The sequence below is a fragment of the Melospiza georgiana genome, chromosome 11 (assembly GCF_028018845.1).
Source record: "Melospiza georgiana isolate bMelGeo1 chromosome 11, bMelGeo1.pri, whole genome shotgun sequence".
Classification (NCBI taxonomy): Eukaryota; Metazoa; Chordata; class Aves; order Passeriformes; family Passerellidae; genus Melospiza; species Melospiza georgiana.
Window position 1 is genome coordinate 12,857,917 of NC_080440.1, and position 22,489 is coordinate 12,880,405.

The 22,489-nt window shown below is 36.4% G+C and overlaps 1 protein-coding gene across 12 annotated transcripts in view; it reads left to right on the forward strand.

The window, feature by feature from the left end:
- ERC2 (ELKS/RAB6-interacting/CAST family member 2) overlaps positions 1–22,489 on the forward strand; it is a 404,073-nt gene that overhangs the window by 66,168 nt on the left and 315,416 nt on the right. For all 12 annotated transcript variants that reach the window (XR_009115064.1, XR_009115063.1, XR_009115065.1 and 9 more), the window contains 2 exons: positions 15,456–15,530; positions 22,195–22,350. Coding sequence is in view for 1 of the 12 variants with exons in the window: in XM_058031993.1 (XP_057887976.1) it covers positions 15,456–15,530; positions 22,195–22,350 (231 nt within the window). In the remaining 11 variants the exon portion in view is untranslated. The remainder of the gene's footprint in view (positions 1–15,455; positions 15,531–22,194; positions 22,351–22,489) is intronic.

Genomic DNA, 22,489 nt, shown 5'->3' on the forward strand with positions numbered 1-22,489 from the left:
ACCTGCTCCAGATTTTGCTTGGCTTCTTTGAATTTGTTCTGCTGGTATTTTAAGATACTTGGAACTTAATAGGATATGGTCTTAATTTCTTTTTGGTTGAAGGACACCGAGCAAAATTTGAGAAATAAATTTTAGAAAATAAAGACTGCACAAGATGTGTTCAGGGCCTGGACTTTTGCAGCCCACTGAGTTTTATATGTATTCATGTGAAAATACAGAGTTTGTGCTTGAAAGATGTGAAAAACTCTTACAATCTGCAAAAACCAAGGGGGGAGTTTTCTTTGTGATAGTTTAATATACCATGAGGCTTCTAGTCCTCAAACTCTACTTAAATGGTAAATGCTTTTTCCTTAGTACCCTGTGATTTTTCAGAATTACTGGAAAGAAGACTCAGTAGCTTTGCAGCAGTTTGACAGAAGCTCTGTATTCATGGCAATCTCGTGTTTCCCAGGTGGATGTTTGAGGATGTCCAGCCCTAGTGAAGGTAGTCACTGCAAGTGTACTGAGCTGAGCTCCTTGAGAATGGAAGGACAGAACACACTCTGAACATCCTCATTAAACTGAGTTCCAAGAGAAAGACAAAGAATGTTCTGTAGTTGAGATTATATTTCAATTTTCAGCAAACAATTTGTGTCATAGTGCTGGCAGTATTAGAGACATTCTGAACCCAGGCAGAAAGGAAGTGATGGATGCCTACGGTTCCTTCCTACTGTTGCAAGGATGTTTCCATGTAAATGTTTCATTCTGAGTACCTATACCTAAAAATTACAATTAAATCTTTGAGACTTATTTTTGAGATATCCCACCTTCCAGCCATGAGACTATTCAGATTGTTTGGTTTAGATTTGGGTTTCTCTCTCTAGCTATTGCTGCTGTGTCTTAGTAGTTCTTGCTGTGTTCTTTAGCAAAGTCTCTTCTCACTCAGGCTGGATAATTCTGGTCTGCTGTCACCTCAAATTTAATGACCTTATAGAGATAATCTAATAATCGAGGTACAGAGTCCACTTTTTCTTACCTGGTATTTGCCAATAAAGTAAACTTTGACAATTCAGATGGGTATAAGTAAATAATGATTAACAGCCAAATATGGATACAAACATCTTGTTTGGATGTTGGCAATTGAGCATGACCATGTTTAAACACTGTGCCTAGAATATTTGGTTTGCAAGTATTGGAAACCCATATGACTATCAGGAAGTCATTACCTCGTGAGTAAGGCTGTTGAGTAATCTAAGGCAAAAATAATTCATATGAGTCTTAATTATTGAAAAAAAGCCATCCCAAACCAACACAACAGTCAAGCCCCTGAAAAATGCATAAGCAAAACAGCTATGTGTGAAAAACTCTGAAGTATTGTTTATTGTGAATAAACAGATTACTTGTTTACAACCAGAAAAGTTGTGAAAATGGAGTTGAATTTCCAAGAACTGTTTTTAAAAGCTGTTCTAACAGAAATTTGATAGCATTAATATGCTCAAGAAAAGAGAGAAAGATATTGAGATTTAGTTCCTTTTCCTACAGATAAGTAAGAGAACCAACAAGTGACATTTTGAACCATATTCAGGTCTGGTTCCTGAGCAACAAAACCCTCAATAACTTGACCATTTCTCATTTTGTGAACCGATCATTGATTAATTCAGAAAAACCCCATAAAATGGTATTTATTCTGTATATGGGGATTGTCCTGTATGCATACATTTGCAGATGAGGAGAAGATCAGGGTGTAGCAGAAGAACTAAAGGGGGGCCCTCAGAGTGGCCCATTCTTCCCGGTGAACCACAGAAGTCCTACCAGCCTTTCTGTGGTAAGTTTGCTCCAGTGAATGAATTATTTGTCAGTCACACTCATATTTCTGTTTGTGATCACAGAGCTAACAATTTGTGCATGTATCTGGGAATATTTTTATTTTTTAATTTTTCATTTAAATTTACTTTATCATTATATTTTATTTTCTCAGTTTACTTTTTTTTGTTTTAAGGGGTTGGATAATGATATGCGTTACAGATCAATTTAGGGTTCTTTTTCTGTTTTCTTGTCTTCCAGATTCTTAACATCTGGTAGGAAATGCATTGCATAGGAGGAAGATCGGAAAAAGGAATTCATGATCCCAACTTGAAAGACTAAATGGAGGCAGGTAATGATGCAGTTCCGTGGCTTGTAATTCTGGCCATTTGATATGAGGCCTGTGTAGTAGCTGCTTCTTAGAATGCTACATGGTTGATATTAATGGAGTACAGAATCACAATCATTTTACCTAATTGCTCTGTAAAATGAAATAAATTAAACTATCATTGTACCTTTCTTTCTCTTAGGTCACCCTGTGATGAGCTCACCCTTTGTGCCATCGTTTTTCTCCCAGAAAACACGAAAAATAAGAGGATTAGAAGAAGCCTGTGAAAAGAAGGATTAGATTGCACTCATTTTTTCCTACAAAAATGTCCTTATGTTGTAAACTCTTCTAAAGAAAATGCTGTCATCCAAATGCAATAAGACAAAGAACTTTCAATAAAAGTATATAAAATGTAGTTATTTTAAAGTATGTTTTTATTAAAATTACAAAGAAACTTTGTGTTAGTTTTTTTATAGAATAATACACTTCCAAAACTGTATTTATAGAGATATGGGTGGTGTAGGACTTGAGCAGTGAAAGAGACAAGTGCAAGTAAGAGATCTAACATAGAATGATGCTTTATTGTTGACATGTTTGCTACTAAATGAAAATGTAACATCCATTTCATTTTTATTGCCTCTAAATACATTAAGGTCCTCATATTCATGGTTATACTTAACAGACTTTTACATGATTTAGTGTGCAATAACTTGCTGCAGTGATGTCACTGACTGGAATTACACTTGTGCTGGTGTAAATAAGGAAAGAGTCAAACCATTGGTTCACAGAGACCTGCTGAGAGCCAGAGTTCAGCCCTGAAATCCAGCCTTCTGAAAAAAGGCACAGAGCAATATCCAGATAGAAAATGAATAATGCCTGTGAAGGGAGCCTTTGGCATGCTGAGGTACTGACTGTGGGCCTGTTCCTGAAGATATTGCTCTTAGGTAGCAGTTGATGCCAAGAATTTTTGACGTTTGTGGGATAAGTCCGTTAATTGGCAGGATATGTGAAGAAGTGATTTTGAAAATGGAGGCTGTGTGGTAAGATATGGGGGCCTAGAAAATCTGCCTGACTCTATTGTGAGAGTCCATAGAGAGCTGTAAATAACCAGATAGTATTTAACCAAGAAGTAATGCAGTAAGTAAACTATGGAATAAATTGTTTCTGTAATATGTCAACAGAGTTATGTAGTTGGCAATTTTCCACCAGCTAACTTTTTTCTCTAGGTTTCTGTTCTTATTCCACACAGTTTCTCTCTTCACTATACAGTTAACCTACCTCTTATAGTTTTTAGCCCTTAAATTATCTGGAAGTCTTTGTTTTGAATTATCTTGTGCCAAAATGTCTTTTATATAAGCCTTTTTATCTGATGTCAGTAGAGCTTGGGTAATGGTTATTATCAGCCTACTGCCATATTTAAATTAAGGAAAATCTGCCAATTTATAGAATTACTGGGTAATTTAGCAGATTTTTTTATCTTTTAGTGGCAATTTGGTACATTGGTACTTGTTGAGAGCTTCCAAATGTAGCTTAAGCAGTGAATTGAAACTATGGAATGTGTATGAATGGCATCTCTATCTAGACTGAAGATTTGGCATGTTCAGTAAGTCCTGTGTGCTTAAACCAGTGTCAGATTAAAACTCCCTGGTGATTTACAGAAGGCCTAGATCAAATTCCTCACAGGGATGTTTGGGAATGCATAGAAGACAAACTGCCACATTTGAAGGAATTGTTAGGACTGACCTTGTCTAAGGCGATAAAAACTTTTAGAAAGAAATATGAAATAAATGTGAAATCAAACATTTCAGGTGGCACTGAGGTTAAGAGTTGTTGCTCTGTAGTGTGAAGGGAGAGTGGAAAGAATAGTCAGTATGACTTACAGAATCTCTAAAGAGAAGTGTCAGCATTTACAGATGCCTAACTCCTAACAGAAGTATCAGAAGAAAAGTGTAAAATTGATGGATGGGTGAACCATAAATATATTTAAGTGAGGGGAAATAGCTCATTGCAGCCTCAGTGCACAGAAATTTTCTGTTAACTTGATAATCACCAAGTTAACAGCATTAACATTTATGTTCTAATAACTAGGCTTAAGACTAAATGATAAAAGAAAATTATTCCATACCTAAAATATAGTAGTCTTTAAGGTGGAGACTTGCCAAGGAACTGTTGAGTGAAATTTTGTACTTTTGACTTATTTAGCACTTTTTGCTCAGCTATTTCAGAACTACATTATTAATATGTCTGTGGGATATTTTTTGAAATGTATGTAAAAGTCAGGAAAAGGTTGGTTCTCCTTTGTTACGCATATCACAATCCATGTGTCAGCACACAGACTAAAGTTTTCTATTATGAGTTTTAGGTCATAGAATATTCTGAAAAGAATTCATTTGGTATACACTTACCTGCAAGTTTTCATTCTGCTAATTTTGTCACCAGTATATAGACTGTGAAGTCTTAGTGCATTTATTAAGTGCTAAATAGAGATCAAGATTTTTTTAGATTGGCTTTTCTCATTATGGCTAAGGATTCTTTAGCAGCATTGTGTTTTTTAAAGAGAATTGCTCTTTAGAAGTGAAACTCTACAAATCAAATCTCCATAGTAACACTAGATTCTTCTGCCAACCCGTGCTGTTGCAAATTTCCTTGTCAAACTAGAGGTAGTTTTACAGTTGTATAAAACCATTCTTTTTCATGTAGTTAGAATGGAGAAGTAAACCAACACTTTTATTGGTCATTTTGCTTGTATTATTGCATATCCTTTCTCATTTCTGTTACTGGTATTTTATGTTTTTGGCATTTGTGGAGGGCAAAAAGTCTTCTGAAGTGGAGTTTTAGCTAGTAGTTGTACTAGAGAATGCATTTAGTGTAAGACAAACCTTGAAGAAATGGCTTATTGCCTGCAATGACTTGAACAAGTATCTTCAAGCATGTTGAGAATTCTGTTTCTATTTTACATATCTCTGCTTAACAATGAGACTTTTGCTGTTGTGGGGATCACAAGCTGTTTGAATCAAAATGGAATCAAAATAATTTCTCTAGTTCAGAAGTATTTTCATAAATAATGAGTTAGACTTGTTCATCCAACTGGTATAAATAAAAGGAATCTCTTGCCATTAGTACTCCTTTGGGAAGCAGTGCAGTGTATCCCTGTGCTACTCAAAGCTGAAGGGGGGAGCACTGTGTGTGCTTTCCTGATCCTGGAAGGAGGCACCACTGTGGATTCTTAAAACTGTGGATCCTGATTCCTTCTGGCACATTAGGTGTCCCATGAGTTGTCTTTCCCTGTCCTGAGGAGGAAACAGTTCTTGAGTGGGACTGCTGGGGCTGTGCAATCGTCAGACTGGGTGGATGGGGTAGCTCTGCATGAAACACTGAACGTGTGCTCTGACCTTCCTTCCCACCTTAAAATGACAAGTAGATATAATGGAATAATTTAGCTGTTGGAATAATTTAGTGACAGTATGTGTCTGCTTACGGATGGCAAATGTCTGTATTTTTACACATAAAATTAACGTGCTTTTAGTCTTTTGATTAGTGATGAGTTGCAAGTTTTTAATGAAAATGGTAGTGGTGTGCATAACTGTCCAGTAAGCAGAAAGGAAGAGACCGTGGGCTGAATAAATTGTTCTAGTTTCCTACATAGAGTGGAAAGTTTGCCACGTTGATGATTAAAAGTGACCATTTTGTGGAATAGCAACTGATATCATGATATCTATATGTACCTGTATAAATTTCATACTTTGTATGAAATGTATACAGGTATGTGAAGGTCCGTGTAGATGTCTATTTAATAATGCTGCTGATCAATACGTGCAAATCCTGCAAGGGAGGAGGAATTAATATAGAGATTTTATTCTGGAAGTTCAAAAATGTTGGAGTTGAAGCTTTTGGCTGCTATAACCCCTCTGCTTTTTATATATTCTTCAGTGTATGAACCAGAGCTTGAAAGGGTTGACGGTGTCTTGTCTATGCATCTCATACTTGCCTTAGACTGAATAAAGTTAAGCTCTAATTTCAATGTACAAGGGAAAGGAGAAATTATAAAAAAGAGAAAACTCCTTTTTGGATATGAATTGAGGTCCCTGCAGTACCTCTGGTCTGGTCATGAGCATTACAGTGTCTTATGCGCCACATAAAAGACAGAATGTACTTCAGAAGAAGGACAGTCTGGCTCAGAGAAGAAAACTTTAAACAGTCTTCTTTATAAAGTTCTGAAACAAAATATTACTCTGAAAAACCTTGAGCTGACTCTGCCTCTCTTTTGAAACAAATATGACAAAAGATAAATAGCAGTAATTCCAAGTTTCTGAGTTTAAAAAGATATAGAAATCAGATAATACATAGGATGTAATTTTTTTCTCAGTATATTAAGGCAGTTTTATTTGTACCTGCTGTATTCAGGCCTTCTATAATAGTGACTTCAAAAGTTATCAAAACAAACCAAACCCCATACCTATATTGTGGTAAGTTTTGTGCCTAAAAAAATGTAAAACATGGAAAGCATAGATAACAGTGGTTTGTTATTGCTGCCACTTCTGTTTGGAACATGGTGGATTTTTAAAAATACATGTAATCATGTCTTCTGTACAGAATTTAGTATCCTATGTCAACATGCAGTTTTTCTCTATTTGCCAGTTTTCTAGTCTTAACCTATGTAATCATCATTACGTGCATTCACAAAGTTTTGAAAATTCTCCTTTAGGATCTGTTTTAAATCACAACAAATAATACTAATTTTGGTCAAGATTATTTTAATTTACATCTCTGGAAAAAAAGCTAAGCATTTGGATATATTTATAGTATCTCTGCATTCAGCATTTATTTTGAGTACTGATGCACAGGGAAGTAGTTTTTAAACTGTCCCTCAGCCCCTGGTCTATAGGTATTCATGGCAGCATGTAGATACAGGAAAGGTGAAGTCTGAACTGTGTGAGGAAGTGGTGTCTTGCTCCTTGTGTTGCCCTCAGATACGGAAAAGGAATAAAATAAAGAATTTCTTTTCCCATTCTTAAAAGTTATCCGTGATACAAAGTGTTGTTGTCCCTAAGAGACAACATCAGACACTTTTCACTCTGCCATAGTTTAAAAACAGATAAGGAACTGTTCTATCTTTTATGCAGTGATAAAATAGGTTTTTGTTGTGGTTTTTTTTTTTTTCTGATCATATTTTCAGTTCATGTGTGCGTTTTTCTGTTCTGATAAAAATGGAAGAGGAAATTTGAACAGATGGATTCGAGTTACCAAGCAACACTTAGTTTCCCAGGCAATGGAAAAAAAGTCAGAGCAGGTGCTAAGTGAATTTTATTCTTTTTTTTTTTTTTTTTTTTTTAATTATTGTGAGCTGATGTATGAGCTTCACTTTAAGAGACTCTTGCAAAACTTCATAGAATATAAGTAAATAATCAGTAAACTACCTGGGCAGGTTGTTTCCTATATGACTTGAAGAGTTCTTTTCTTTAGTTGTGGTACAACACAGTCTATGCAGCAAGGCAGTTGTAGAGGACGTTGGTGTTATTTCCTTCACTCCAACATTCTCATATGCAATCAACTCTATTTTTCTGATTTTGATGTGTTCCTGTAATTCAGTGCGAAATAAGTGTTCTACATTCTCAAATGTTTATACATTATCCCCACTTCTTCCCTCTTGAGACTGACTGACTTGGTTGGCAAATCTCAATTGATAGGTGGAGCTGCATTGAATTGGTGGTGCCTTAAATTCAGTTTCTGGCAGATCCAAAAATAGGATTTTTGTTTAAAGGGCAATGCAAACTACTTTCTTCCTTTCTTTTTTTTAGTGAGATTGTGGTGTGGTGAGTTCTTTTGACAAGCATAACATTTTAGCTTTAGGTTAAAAAACATGCTATTTACAAGTGGTTTTTTTTTTTTTTTTTTTTTTTTTAAACCAAACCAAAATGCCTACCCGCCAAAGCACTCAAATTGTGTGACAAACTATCTGTGTCTTATCTCTTTAGGGTACTGCTCTCATGTCCCTCTATGCTGTACATTTGCATAACCTAACAGCTATATAGAACACTTGGGAATGTAGGGATGACATTTCTAGGGAAGATAATGCTGTTAACTGAGAACTTTGACATTCTGTCAAAATAATATCTTAATATCTTAAGAAAATAATATCTTAAGAAAATAATATCTTAAGTTTTCATCCACCACTATCTGTACTTCTTTTCTGCAGCACTGCTCTGCATGCTCATCACCCAGCCTGTTCTGATACTGGGCATTGATCCCCCCCAGGTGCAGGACCTGGCCCTTGAGGGTTCCCAGGAGCACACTCCTGAAGCCTGTCACTGTCCCTCTCACCCATCCCTTCCCAAACAACAGCCTGGTGCCATCTGTGAGCTTGCTGAGGCTGTGCTCAATCCCACTGATCGAGGTATTGGATAGTATTTATCTCAATATGGCCCTTGGATGCCACAAATACTGTCACAAAACTTAATTTGCATTTTTAAAAAACTTGATGTACCACAGAGCCAATAAACTCGCACATTTGAAGTCTTATTAACTCTGATGTTTGCTGGCTTTGCTGATTAAGTTTAAATACTAAATAGCCTAAGCCAGCAGTAATTTTAAATGCATGTAAGTAAAACCCACCCATATTTAGAAAAGCACTTCCTGGAGAATTAGGGAACTGAAAATCAAACCCATAAGTTATTTTAGCTAGTGATTTCACCAAGTCCACATGAAGGGAAAAGAGACAGGGAAACATAGGCTAGAAAAGGTATTAACAAAAGAGTATTAATAAGTCTGGGCATTAGTAGGTACAATTACGCAACTATGCTTTTCAAAATTAAAAAATCCTGTGCTAATGAATTTGAAGTATTACTGCAACATGGGGGTGGGCCAGCACTCCCCTGGGTTGGCTCAGGCTATTTACAGTGATTTATGTTTGCTCAATGTGAAGTTTATAAAAGGATTTCTACCAGAAAAGTGAACACATGTTTGAAGTTCTGTGCATGCTAGCACGAGCTAACACATTCTGCAGTAACCTTAAGAACTCTGTGCAGCAAGTGTGTGAAATATGTAGTATTTCTGGCTTCGAGTTGTTGAGTGTGAGCCTGGCTTTGGCAGGGCTATTTTTCTGCCATTTGAAAACTAGGTTCTTAATTTAATAATTTAAATTGGTTTTGCATCTGCAGTCAGGCTGAAGAGGAGCACTGGTGCAGAGCAGAAATTAAACAAGTATTACTGGGTTTGTGCATCGGTTGGAAGGTGGGGAAAGCACTTAACAGGATATCACCCTTTGTCTTTTTGTTTTTCTAGGACAGAGCTCTTAGCTTTCAGCTTGTTTAAGGAAGCTGTCAGGAGGTTAGCTGTGTGAGTATGGAAAGAACTGTTGGAAAACTGCTTTCCTCTATTTAGATGAAGTGGCTGTAGAAATACCACAAGCGCTGTGTGTTGGCACTGCTGGTAACATCCTATCTAGCAGTGCTGTCCGTGTTTAGATGGCTTTGGTTTTTTGTTATTTATGAAGAGTGGAGCTGGCACACAGCAACATCTCTACTGTGTGTTCTGGATCTTGGGATTGTATTTAGGAGTCTTTGCTGTGACTTTACTCTTTGAAGCGTTGCCTGTGTGCTTTTGATGGCAGGAGCAAGGGAAGTCTATTCTTAGTTACACCCTAAGGTGGAATTCCATTATTCCTCCATGGTTAGTGTTACACTTACTCTAAAACTGATGGGATATTGCTTTCTTTTTCAGCCTTATTAAAAAGTTCTTTGTGTGCTCAAGCTTCTAAATGGGAGGGAAGTAGTGGAAATGTCTTTAAAATAATGGATTTGTTGGACAAGGATTTTTTAAAACTCAATCGATTACACAAAAGATTTGTAACAAGGATTTTGCATTTTTAGAATTTGAAGATGTGATTTTTAATAAAAGATAGTCTTCTAAAAAAAGATCCCCACACCCAAACCAAATTCTGGTTTATAACTCCCAACCATGTTTCATTTATGTGTCCTACTTCAAATTAAGTGACTCTTTTTAGTGCACCTGAGTTACTAATAAATGACTATTTAAACATTTAGCTTTTTAAAAAAAGGCATATTTTTCCATGCAGTTTTAAAGCTTCATATGCACTGAAAAGAGAAAAATTTTCAGCCAAGATGTTTCTAGAGTATATTTGCTTTGTGGAAGTGTAAGCAGCAGTTGGAACGTCTGTTTACTGATTCTAATGGACTACACCTGAAAACAAATATATGGCCTTCCTTTACTGCAGACACTCAAGCATTTTGGTATGCCTTCTTAAAGAAAATGATGAAAAGGGAGAAAATTGTTTATTGTCAAAGTTTCTTTTTCTGAAAATATGTGTAAAGCAATAACTCTTCCCTTTTTCTAAAATTGGGGAAGTAATTTTGGTAAGAGGACAAGAGATTAATGGTACTGTGCAAAACAGAAATGATCCCCTAGGAATTTTATTCCTTCTACAAAGAAAAGAAATAAATTTTCAAGAATTCTGGTAAAAGTGGAGTTTCAGTAGCTCCTTTCAGAAAACACTCTGTGTGCTTTCAATTACAAACTAAATTGTCCCACATGCATTTCAAGCTCCATATACAAACCTTGTTTTCACTTGAAACTTTTTGTATGTGGTCTCTTGCCAGAGGACAAACTTCCAGGATGACAACGCATGTGGTTGCTTAAGGTGTTTTTGACATACAGGTCAAAGAAAAGCTGAATTTCTTAAATCTCAGATTATTTTTCCTCATAGTCTGTCCTTAGGTATGTTAGTAAAACTTCATAAGCCCCTCTTATATGCATGAGTTCAGGAATAAATGGAAGTCTGAGAGTTGCAAAGAAATACTTTGGCTCGTGATTCAATGTGGGTTTTCAACTGGTGTAAAAACTTTTCCTTTCTCCCTCATATTCTTCTTTACATCTCCAAGTTTTAGAATGTAGGCCAGGGATGGTGTTAGACCCATTGTTCGAGAGCAGTACAGAGGTCACTGAGATTATTGCTGGACTTGTCTGTCATGATGTACTTCTGACCTTTGTTTTATAGTTTGGTGGTGGTCCCTGATTAATGTAGTTTCTTTCATATTCATCAAAATTCATATCTGTTTATTTAAAACAAAATATGGAGAGAGAATTAGCCATGCATCTGAGTATTTTGCTTAATTCTGAGAATTTAAAAAATTTTAGTGCCCCTAATTTACAAAGAAAAATCTCTGCAGAACTTTTGTGGCTATCAGCTCTTCATATTTCCTCTGATTTTTCATTTCACGTTCTTATATACACATTTTCATTTCTTCAAGCTATAAAATTTGTTGGAATTTGACAAAACTTCTTTAACAGGTTCTCCCAGAGTTCAAATACCTACAATGGTGAATTTTTAAAAGAGAATGAATGGTAACATGGTTTTTAGAATCCTTTCCAATAAAAGGGGTCCTTTTTCCTGCACACTGGAGACAGACCTGGGAATTCTGTGTCGTCGGTTTATGGTTTCCAGAAAGACAAAGAGTTTGATCAGGATTTCTTAAATCTACTTTAATTTTAATTACTGCGGGCTGTTTTGGCTGGGGGTGGGTGTGAAGAGTTAGAAAGCAGCAGATAGGTCTGTATGTTAAGAAGGAATCAATTCTTGTATGTTCCATTTTTCTAGTATTCTGGTTAAATTGAATTTGATCAGTATTTCTAATGGTATTTTTGGCTAAAGAAACACTACTGTTTAGACACTTCTGGTAAGTGCTGTGCTTTTATCTAAATGGTTGGTTGAAATATTGAAATACTGCTGATCTAAATTTTAAAGTTCAGACAAGCTGATCCTGTAGAAGAACTACCAAGGCTTTCTTTTCCAGAGGAATGGAACCAGTGTGCTCGGAGGTGTTTGAGAGAAGTAGCAGCTCTTATGCCATTGTCTGCTGTGATTTGCAGATTTGTACATTTTGTTTGTGAAGGCAAAAAGCTGCATTTCCTCACACAGTGGTTGCTCATGCCAGTTTTTATAATGCCTTCTTTAATAATTTTTCTTTCTTCTTCCAATGCAGACACAGTTTCACACCATCTCTAAATTGCATATTTTTCTGTTTTTTAAATTTCCTTTTTAGCACTTTGTGTCATTTTTTAGACAGTCTTGTGTAAATAAATGTAAAACCTTGAGCTACATTGACAGTGTTGGTATCATTGAATGACAACAACACAGTCACTGATGTCTTGGGAACATTAATAAAATACTTCAGAAACAGAGTAAAGAAAGATCAGTTTGCAGCACCTTGACTTTTCTGCAGCCAAGGGATGAAGTGTCTTTTAATAAAGGTGGGATAAATCCACAGATTTATTTGGGTAACTAGTATAAATTTCAGATTATGCTAGGTAGTGAGGATTTTCAGCACCAGTGATTTATGACAAAATCTTGCAATATCTTCTTACCAAATTCTGAATAAAAGGGTAGAATTCATATTCCACCAGTATTTTAAGATTGCATTTATAATCTGTCTCCCCTTGGATTTTTTTTTTTTTTGGTGTTTAAGTTAGCATTAAGATTGTGTGCTAAAGTTACTTCTGAGGCCAATACATGATGCTAACCTAATATTGTGGAAGGAGAAAGCAATGACCAAGTTTGGATTCAAGCTCATTTTAGTTTGAAAGCAAAGACTATTAAACTAAATTTAATGTGAAGGAGACCTGATTACCTGCTAGTTTTGAGTGGGTGCATTAATCACCTTGACAACTAAGCATCATCAGGAAATACAAGGTGTGGGCATTTGGTTACACATTAGTTATAATTAATTATAATTAATTTGCATGTGCAAAGTGGTTACTCAGAATCAGGTGTCATACAGAGGGGTATAAAGAAAATCTAATTTTATAAATGATTGCATCTCTGAGATATTTTTAGTATAGGCTTTGATTGTTGCAGAAATGATGACACAAGAATTTTTTCATGGATATAAGAATCAAGAGTTCCCTTCAATACCGTTTAGGTTAAAATAAACTATCCCTAGTAAGTTTTTGATGTTTTTCCCCCCACATTTTCTTATTTGTCTCTCTGGGCTTTTTATTAAAAGAATTGAAAACAAGAAATAGACATAATTCCAGAAATGATGTAATGGATAAAAACCTGGTTTCCTTAGGCTATGAGGACTTTCTGAAATGTCTAGAATATCTCTTGCTTAGCTGTTCAGGCAAATTTGAAAGCCTCCAGATGACCTCAGAGAGTAAAACAATCAGGGTAAGGTATCATGCACATAAAGTGTATCCTTAAATTAGTACCCCAAAAGTATATCCCTGAATCAGGCACCCCAAATGAAAAAACACATACATAGAACAACATAAATTCAAGAACTGAGCCTTGTGGGAGTCTCCAAACATTTGAATCTGATTGGAAGAAAACCCACACAAAATAATAAAGTGGGAGTCATTTTCTGATCTTCTCCAGAATCCTAAAGTCTGCTTCATTTTACCATCAGGGATAGAGAAGAAAAGCTTTTAAGTCAGCCAGCATCAGATTGATTCATAAAGCAAACAGGAAAAGCATTATGAGGCAAGGCTTCATGCTATGATAGACATCTCGGAGTACGCATCTTTGGCAGTCTATACATCTCTGGCTAAGGGGGTGGAAACTCTGGTTTGTCTCCCTGGGCAATGTGTGGAATCCTGTTTATATTCCAGCTCAGTTTATATGGCCCTGGGGAGCAAAGTCTGGTCTTAGAATTAGCTGTAATTTTTGCTGATCTGATAGTGGTATGACTGGCCAACTATTCTTTTGTGTAACTGTATGACAAATTCATTACGTACTCTTATTTTTTAAAACATTTGTGCAGTGAAGGTACTTATTTCATCTAAGAAAAACAGCTGGTGGCAATTGAGTGATTCCTTGCATAGGTGATTTGCAAAGATTTCTTTCTTTATAATATGGAGAGTTGCATTTAAATTACAAAAACCACAAGGAAAAAGGTCCAATCAGATATACTATTTCATAAATGCAGAAAGAATTTCATTAATGCCAAAGCATTTGAAAAATGCATAAAAGCAAAATTATAAGCCGACTGTTATCTGTTAAAGGTAGTTTAAATATATGTATATGTACCTGCAGTATATTTAATGTAATAAAAAACTGTTCAGACTTAGTGTTGAGTATACTAATACGTCTCTTGCAGTTATTTTAGTACATTAAGCTGCACATTTTTAAATGTATTTTATAAAGATGTTTATTAGCAGTAGGCTTCAGTTTAATAACCTACAGTAATTAGTCTTTGAGAGCAGTTGTTTCTCACAGTTATGAATAAGCCATATGTTTGTTGCTACACAGAAGAAGAAACTAATTGATAGTTTGTGATACAAAAAAATGACTTTTAAACTTGTGGGTTATAAGGGATGCAAGACGTTGGCTCCTTGGCCTAAAGGATAAGCATCTTTTTCTTGGCTACAAGGTTAGTTCAGGAGTCTGTGAAGCACTGAAAGAGAAGGAACTAGGACATAAAGACATCATGGATGGCACTCTATCTTTTAGAGCAGAAGGACTTAGAGCACATTCTGCTCCAAAGGAGCAGAAATGGGACAATATCTGTCCTGTTTCAAGTTTTTTTATTAATAAACTTCTCAGATGGTCTATGGGAAGGGAATAAGCATCACCAAATTCTCAAATGAAAGTGTTTTGTCACATCTTGACTACATTTTTTCCAGGTAGTTATGTGAATTTTTTATCAGGATGTGTCATACCAAGATGCAACTCTGGTTTCATGCTGTCTTCATACTCCTGTGGGTTTTTTTTAATTATTGTTTTTATGAAGACCAGTATGGATTGGTACTGTTAACTGTGTCCTAACCAATGCAATCCATTTTTCTTTTGCCTGTGGATTAAGATGCATAAAAACCAGTAGAAAAATGTGAAAATTGAAATGTTAATGCTACTGTAGCATGTGCTGCGTCAGCCCACTACATAATTATTATCCTTAAAATGTCAAATTTGAATATAATGTGTTTAAATTGCTTATTTCAGACAATAGAGGAAAAATTAGGAAGAAACTGCAGTAAAAAAATTTAACACTTACCAGTGTTTGAAGCAGTAACAGAATTAAATAAAGTTTTGTTGTTTAAGCAGCAACAGCAGCATTGTATCTGGACTAAGAAATTCCTTGCTGGGTTGTCACGCCTGCCGTTAATTATTGATAAGGGGTTTCAGAAATAGCGCATGTGCTGTCAGAGTTGGCTGTAACACAAGACAGGGAGTGCAGTGGTGGCAGAGGGGATACAGCCAGGGCAGCACCTGTAGCACTTGCAGTTACCTGCTTCTTGCCATCAGACTTTTATTTTGTTGCAGTGAGTTCATGTGGGTGGTTAAAATAATGGAAAGATGAGTCGTCAAGCTTATTTCTATCGTGTCCCTCCACAGGAACTGCACAGAAGAACCCAACTTCAGCCTGAGCCAGCGAAGACGAAGGCTCTGCAAACAGTCATCGAGATGAAGGTATGGTCTTTGCATCTTTCCCTGTATGTAATTTCTGCAGCGTGAACTCATGTGCTGGGTATAGCTGGGATGGAATTAGTTTTCCCCATAGCAACCTGTCTGGTCCTGTGTTTTGAAATTCAGACTGAAAACAGTGTTGGTAACATGCTGATGTTTAGCTGTTGTCCAACAGGGCTTACACAGAGTCAAAGCTTTCCCAGTTTCTCACTCTGCTCCCACCCTGCAAGTAGGGAGAGTCTGGGAGGGAGCACAGTGAGGACAGCTGACCCAAATTCACCACAGGGATAATCCATACTGTCGTGTCACGCTCAGCCTCCACAAACTGAAGAGAGGGACGACCTTGAGAGTCAGGCATTTGTGCTCCCAAATAACTCTAGTGCCTGATGAGCTCTCCTGAAAACGCCAGGCATCTTCCTGCCCATGGGAAGCAGTGCATGAATTCCATGTGTTGCTTTGCTTGCATGCACAGCTTTGCCTTACATATTGCAGCAGCTTTATCTCAAACAATGGGTTTTCTCACTTCTGCTCTCTGGTTCTCTCGCCCGTCCCACTGAGGGGGAGTGAACAAGCAGCTGTGACAGCTGCCTAGCAAGTGTTGATTTATGACTTTTACTCATTAGTTACTGAATGCTTTCTTTACCATGTCAATTAATTTTGTTATGTAGCTAGGAGTAATTAGTACTTGCTTCTCCTGGTCTGTTTTCTAAATAAAATTGATTAAAAAATCAAGTGTAGCATTGCTGAAAAATGAGAACAGAATATTGCTTTTTAAAAAGACTAGGGGGTGTGTGTGGGAGATCCAAAGTGCATGGAATAAAATGGCTAATGTAAAATGTTTTCTTCCTCAAACCTTTAAACCAGTTCTTCTGTTGGTTGTTATTAGGCCATAATTTTACTGCCAACCTAAGGAAGATATTAGTTGCATCAGCAGGTATGAAAAAATTTGATGAAACAGCTCTCTTAGTCCTGACCATAGTTTATTCTTTTTGTTATATAATATTACTAAAGTGTTGTGGCTTTCCACTCCACAATAACAAGGAATAAAAGTCATAATTTAAAAAGTGAAAAGTGATACTTTTGCATAATTCTGTGAGTCTGGATTGTTCATCTTTAAGAGAAATACCATGAGACTTGAGATAATTTGTGAGTTGGCAATGCTGTCTGAAATTCATTAATGATGATCTTTCATTTCCTTCTTAAAAGGAAGTGCAAATTAAAGGCCTCATTTTACCAGTGACTTCTGTTGTGAGCAAATGAGTTCAGCATGTCTGAACATTGTGATAAACACACAGTTAAAACAACAGTAGGACTTTAGCAATACAGTATCTGTCTTTCAATAGATAATAATTAGTTTGGATTATATGGGTGACAAAGAAGACACATTGATTACAAAATTCCATTTTTGGATATATATTTGCTTTGGACATTAGTTCAGTACTCTTTGTATGAGATCTATGTTTTTGCATTAACTCACTACCCTAAGTAAATAGGAAAGTAAGAAATTGGCTGAGCAACTTGGTTTTACTATTAATATTCAGAATTATAAATTTAAAAGTTCTGGAATACAAAAGCAATGTGTTAGAATAATGTATAATCTTTCATGTGGGTTATATAACAATGTAAAGGACATGTTGAAGTTAATTTTCAGTTCCTCTTCCTGTACCAAAAGTGTGAAAAGATCAGGGATGGGGGGTACAGGACACACGAGTGACACATGTGGTGACTGTCGCTGCTCCTGACAGTGTCTGTCCCTGGAGACACTGAAATGTTTTCTGTTTGACTCCCAGGGGAGGTGGGTGTGCTGCAATATTCCACTTTTTAAAAATCAGATCTTTATAGTAGAACTTTCATTTGTTGTGAGTGAGGCTGCAGTCCTGTTGCTGGAGTCCTGATGCAAAGCTGCTTTTTGCCTCTGAGGCACGCAGTTCTTTCTGTCCCTATGAACACACACCCCTTTGGGGCTGCCCCTGTCTAAAATAGGCCTAATATTGAAAAGAAAAAGGGACAAATATAAGATGTTGAAATCCACATGATTAAACAGCAGTTTTCATTACAAGTTCCAGATTTGGAATGTTTTCAAGTAAATTTAAATTGTCTTAATCCAGAGAGCATTTGTTTTGAAAAAATGTGGAACATTTGTTTTGAATGATCAAGCACTGAAGGAATTGTTTCCCTGCAATGTTGAGGGTGGAAGGAGGGAGAGGATTAGCTGTAATGTGGCAGTCTCAGGCCATCCACTCCCCCATGCAGAGACTCCAAGCAGTTTACATTTCTTTTCACCACACCCAGCCCCTCCCAGCCCCTCACCACTTTTTTTTGTCTGAGTGCCTTTCATGGCTCCCCCAGGCTCTGCCAGGATACAACTTTTGCTCCTTCATAAATCCTTCTATTCTCTGTGGTTTTCTTCTGTCCCTTGCCATTGCTGAATTCTTGCTGTCCCTTTTCCCAGTCTGTATTCCCTTTCATCCAGTCAAGGATACCCATTTCTCTTACCTGTCCTCTCTTGTGTTTATTTGTCTCAGACATCTTCTGCACTATCTGTCTTGTCCTGTCATCTTCGTTTGTCTCTAAAGCTTTGCAAGTAGTTACTTATTCTTACAGCAATTGCATTTCTGCATAACTGCTGTCGTGTTCACCAGTGTTTATCTCCTGTATATTCATGCAAAATAAAAAAAAAAAAGCAAACAAAAAAAGATGGAAAATCCACATCCTATGCCCTGACCTTGAAATAGGAGAAATTTAGACTGGACATATGAAGAAACAGAATTTTATGATGAATAAGGTGGGGCCCTGGCACAGGTTGCCCAGAGAAGCTGTGGATGTCCTTTCCCTGAAGGTGTTCCTGACCAGATTGGATGGGACTTGGAGCAGCCTGGGATAGTGGAAGGTGTCCCTGCCCATGGCAGGGAGTTGGATTAAATGACCTTTAAATGCTGCTTCCAACCCAGCCATTACGTGTTGCTAAGGTCTAATTCTATCATCACTCAAACAGTGATAGTACTTGAGAGAGAAGATCAGAAATTGCCTACAAATATGGCCTAGAACTCACCTTAAGGATAGGATATTGAAAGACATGTGGAGTCTAGCAGCTATAAAGTCTTTATAAATGTAAGCTGTAAAGTAAAATGAAAATATTTGTGGTGTACCTTACTTGCAGAAAGAGCCATCTTTATGTATTGATCCAGCTGTGATATTTCAGGTATGGGTTTGGTTCTAGAGAAGTGTGTGTGTGTGTTTGCAGTGCAACATGCTCTATTGTTAAGATTGCATGAACTTTCACTTCCCTTATCTTCAAAGAAAAACCTGAATATTCTCTGCATTAAATTGACAAGGTAGAAATTCATACAGTAAGGGTAATTGTGTATGGTCTGCTGACAGTCCATGCACATAAATGTGTTTAAATTCAAGCTTTATTAAATGTGAAGTTTCATATATTTCCTTCTGATTGCTTGTTGAATGCCCTACAAGCAAAATTTTGCAGACATAATTTAAATTTATCATGTATCTGAAATGATGAGGAGTAGCATTTCATTACTTTTCTTTTCAGAATAAGACAGCCTGGAATGCTGTGTTATATAGGGTTGGACTTGTTGATCCTTGTGGGTCCCTTCCAACTCAGAATATTCTGTGATTCTGTGGTTATTTACAAATGCTTTCCCTTTTCCTGCCCCTCAGTTTTCAGGAAATGTACTATAGGAGTCTTGTAAGCACTGATATCATTCTTGAAACATCGTTGTGGAATCTCACTTGTTAGATTTCTTCCATTGTGAAATATTGTTTTCTTCAGCATCAGGACATATTGGTTTTTTTCACATTCCAAAAGAGGTAGGTTTCTGCTAGGTCCAGCCAGCAGAAACCTGAATAGCCCTAACCTCTCACAGAATATCTGCAACACTATTCTAATAAAGGAGATAAGGAAGAAGTATTGGTTATTGCTGGAAGGAGGGGATAGATTAGGATGAGTGCCCTGATCTCTGTCACAAATACTGCTACATAATCTTGTCTTTTAACAGTTTTAGAGGGCCTGACTGAAAAAAATCTGAACAAATGCTGTATTGTTTTAGAACTCAGAAGATGTTATTAGTACCATTTAATACTAAGCTACTTCCTAAATATTGCGAAGGAATCTTTGTTGTGATTCAAGACAGACCTATGTATTTTTTTAGCATGTTGCTAATGGGGATAAATCTTAGAGGTTTGAAGAAAATATTGCATCTGTTTCCATTTCAGTTTCTGAAAGCTTGCTGGACCCTGTGCCCAACAAGACTGAAAGTTTTCCTGTTGAAATTTTCTGTGGGAAAATGCTGATTCAGCTGAATCAGGAGGTTTTATGGGAATGTGTCAGAACTTTTGGCAAATATAAAGCTACCTAACTTTCTGTGCATTCTGCAAGGCAGCCCAGCTCCCTTGTGGCAGTACCACTGGGGGCTCTGGGCTCTCTGTTTTATTTTTGACCTATGACATTTTTCACTTTCCAGCAGCTGTCCAACCTCTATAGTTTCCTGGGCAAGCCAGCATGCAGTAGGGAACAGTACCTTTGAGTCTGACAAAACTTGTGAAATTTCTGGCTTCTGTTTCAATAAAAAGCTAATGCAGAATTTAGTGACAATTTTTCAAGAAATAGGAAAATAGCTTTTACACATCTCTAATCATAGTATGCAAAGATTGATTAAAAATAAAGTTTCCTCAGAGATTTCAATTTTATCATGAAGCAGAAGTACAGAAAATGCTTCCACAAGTTATTTTAGATATTTCTCATAAAGCTTAAATTTTCTTCTGTGATGTATAAACCTTCTAAAGAGTGTAGTAGGCTGTGCTAAAATTGTTTCTGCCACATTATATTTGCAAACGCGTAAAATACAAAGGCAGTACAAAAAAGCAGACTCTTATAGATTTAGCTGGGCAGATTTGATGAAGACTATTCCCAGATGTCATGTCACAGCAGGTCATGTAAGTATTAATATATTTCATTGCAAAATCATTTCAAAGTGTAGTGAAGCTTAGGTTTTGCTTTTATCTTCAAAAATAGGATGAAAATATTTCTGAAATGAAGTCTAATGGAGCAGGCTGAATTTGTTTGTAGTATCTGTGAGATCTACAATTATTTTTGTGTTGTGTTTAAGTCTGGAGAACTTTTAAAGAGTTCTGTATCTTTTCCTGCAGTATTTCACTTTTTGTGCAACTTCTTTAAATGATAAGATTCAATGAGAATTCTTCCCTTTTTTCATTCTATATCAATACTTCCTGTTTTAGAATTGAAATCAATTTTAAAATTAATTTTTGTTGGAATAAAGAAATAAAAAAAACCTTCTCTCAGTTTGAGATTTATTGTTGACTATAAAGATAAAAGCAAAAATGTTAGAGGAATGACAGTGGGCTATCTAAATGACATTGCTTAGTCCTTAGCTATCATTCTATATGGATTTATAAGAGTGGTCTTCAAAAATAATCTGAGATTCTTTTTCACTTCAGTACCAAAAATTCAGATGCTTTTTAGAACTTCATCCAGATTCTTCTGTATCTTAAAGTGCTACATGTGCCTAGCTTTGTTATGAAGGAAGTTATTACAGGAATTGGGGTTTTTGCTTGTTTTAAGGCAATCTAAAGAAAGCAACAGAAACAAAGTTGCAGTGATTTGAGCTTAGCTTGTCCCTGTTAAAGGATCAATTCCATTTGTATTTTTTCCCAAATTAGCTTTCTAACTTAATAACCTGGTCTTAGTGAATCAAGGTGGTTTTAGTGTGGGTTTAAAAAAAAATTAAATTTAATTTTATTTTATAAATTGAATATTGATCTCAGTGGTACTAATATTTTATGGTCTCTAATATTTTATGGATGGTTCATCCTTTATGTTGTTGAACAGATTTCCTAACGAGTAATTCTGCAATGTTCTTTCAAACAGAAATTTGTGACAAGTTTGTGTAATCACTTTTGTAATCTTTCTAACTCTCACAAAAGGGACTTAGCCAATTCCCAAATGACTGGAAATAACAAAAAATTATCACTGTTTTCCAGTGTGGTGCTGGCAGTGCTGGCACACATGGCAGCTGTTGGCCGGGATGTAGAAATTTTTCGTGGTTGTCGTTTTGTTTATCTTCGGACTCACAATAAAAAGTGCTAAATCCCCTCTTAGTGATGTGGCCGGATTAGTTAAGGAAAAATATCTGAGGACACAACCTTTCTCCCTCTTGAGAGCAGGCAGAGCTCCAGAGAGAAGGGACCCTGAGCCTCAGGCTGAGCACACGATGGCTCTGCCTTGGTGAGACCTGGGCTGGACTCTCCAGGCTCAGCCTGGTGTTTGAGGGCTTGGGAGAGCAGCCAGGCCTAGGTGGTTAATAATGATAACAAGGTTTGTTGTCATACATGTGTGGAAAAATAGGGCATCTGCTATTCTCCCTTCTTCTCTGTGTGGGAATTAATTGGAATTTTGACCAGAATGTATTTTCTATGGACTGTGCAACTATGGTGGAAGAGATCTGGTCTGAATTCTGCATTTCTTTAAGCTAAAACGGATAGAATTATTTCTGGTTTATGTGGATTCTCTATTTGTACCATCTATTTTTGCTGTCTCATTACTTGATACTCACTCAAGTACAGATATGCTTCTTTTACTCTTTAATATGTCTCATATAATTTTCAATACTTTCTTTTTTTTGTAACTTAGGATACAAAAATAGCTTCACTTGAGCGCAATATAAGAGATCTGGAAGATGAAATACAGATGTTAAAGACAAATGGAGTTCTGAATACAGAGGACAGAGAAGAAGAAATCAAACAAATAGAAGTTTACAAGAGTCACTCAAAGTTCATGAAAAATAAGGTAGGATCTATTTATAAAAGAGATTAAGACTGTTTAAATAATGGAAAGAAAAGTTTTAATGTGACCATTTCCAGTGCAAGAAGCTGCATGTCTCCTTTTGCTAAATCTCTACTGTATAATAATCAATAGATGTGAAGGA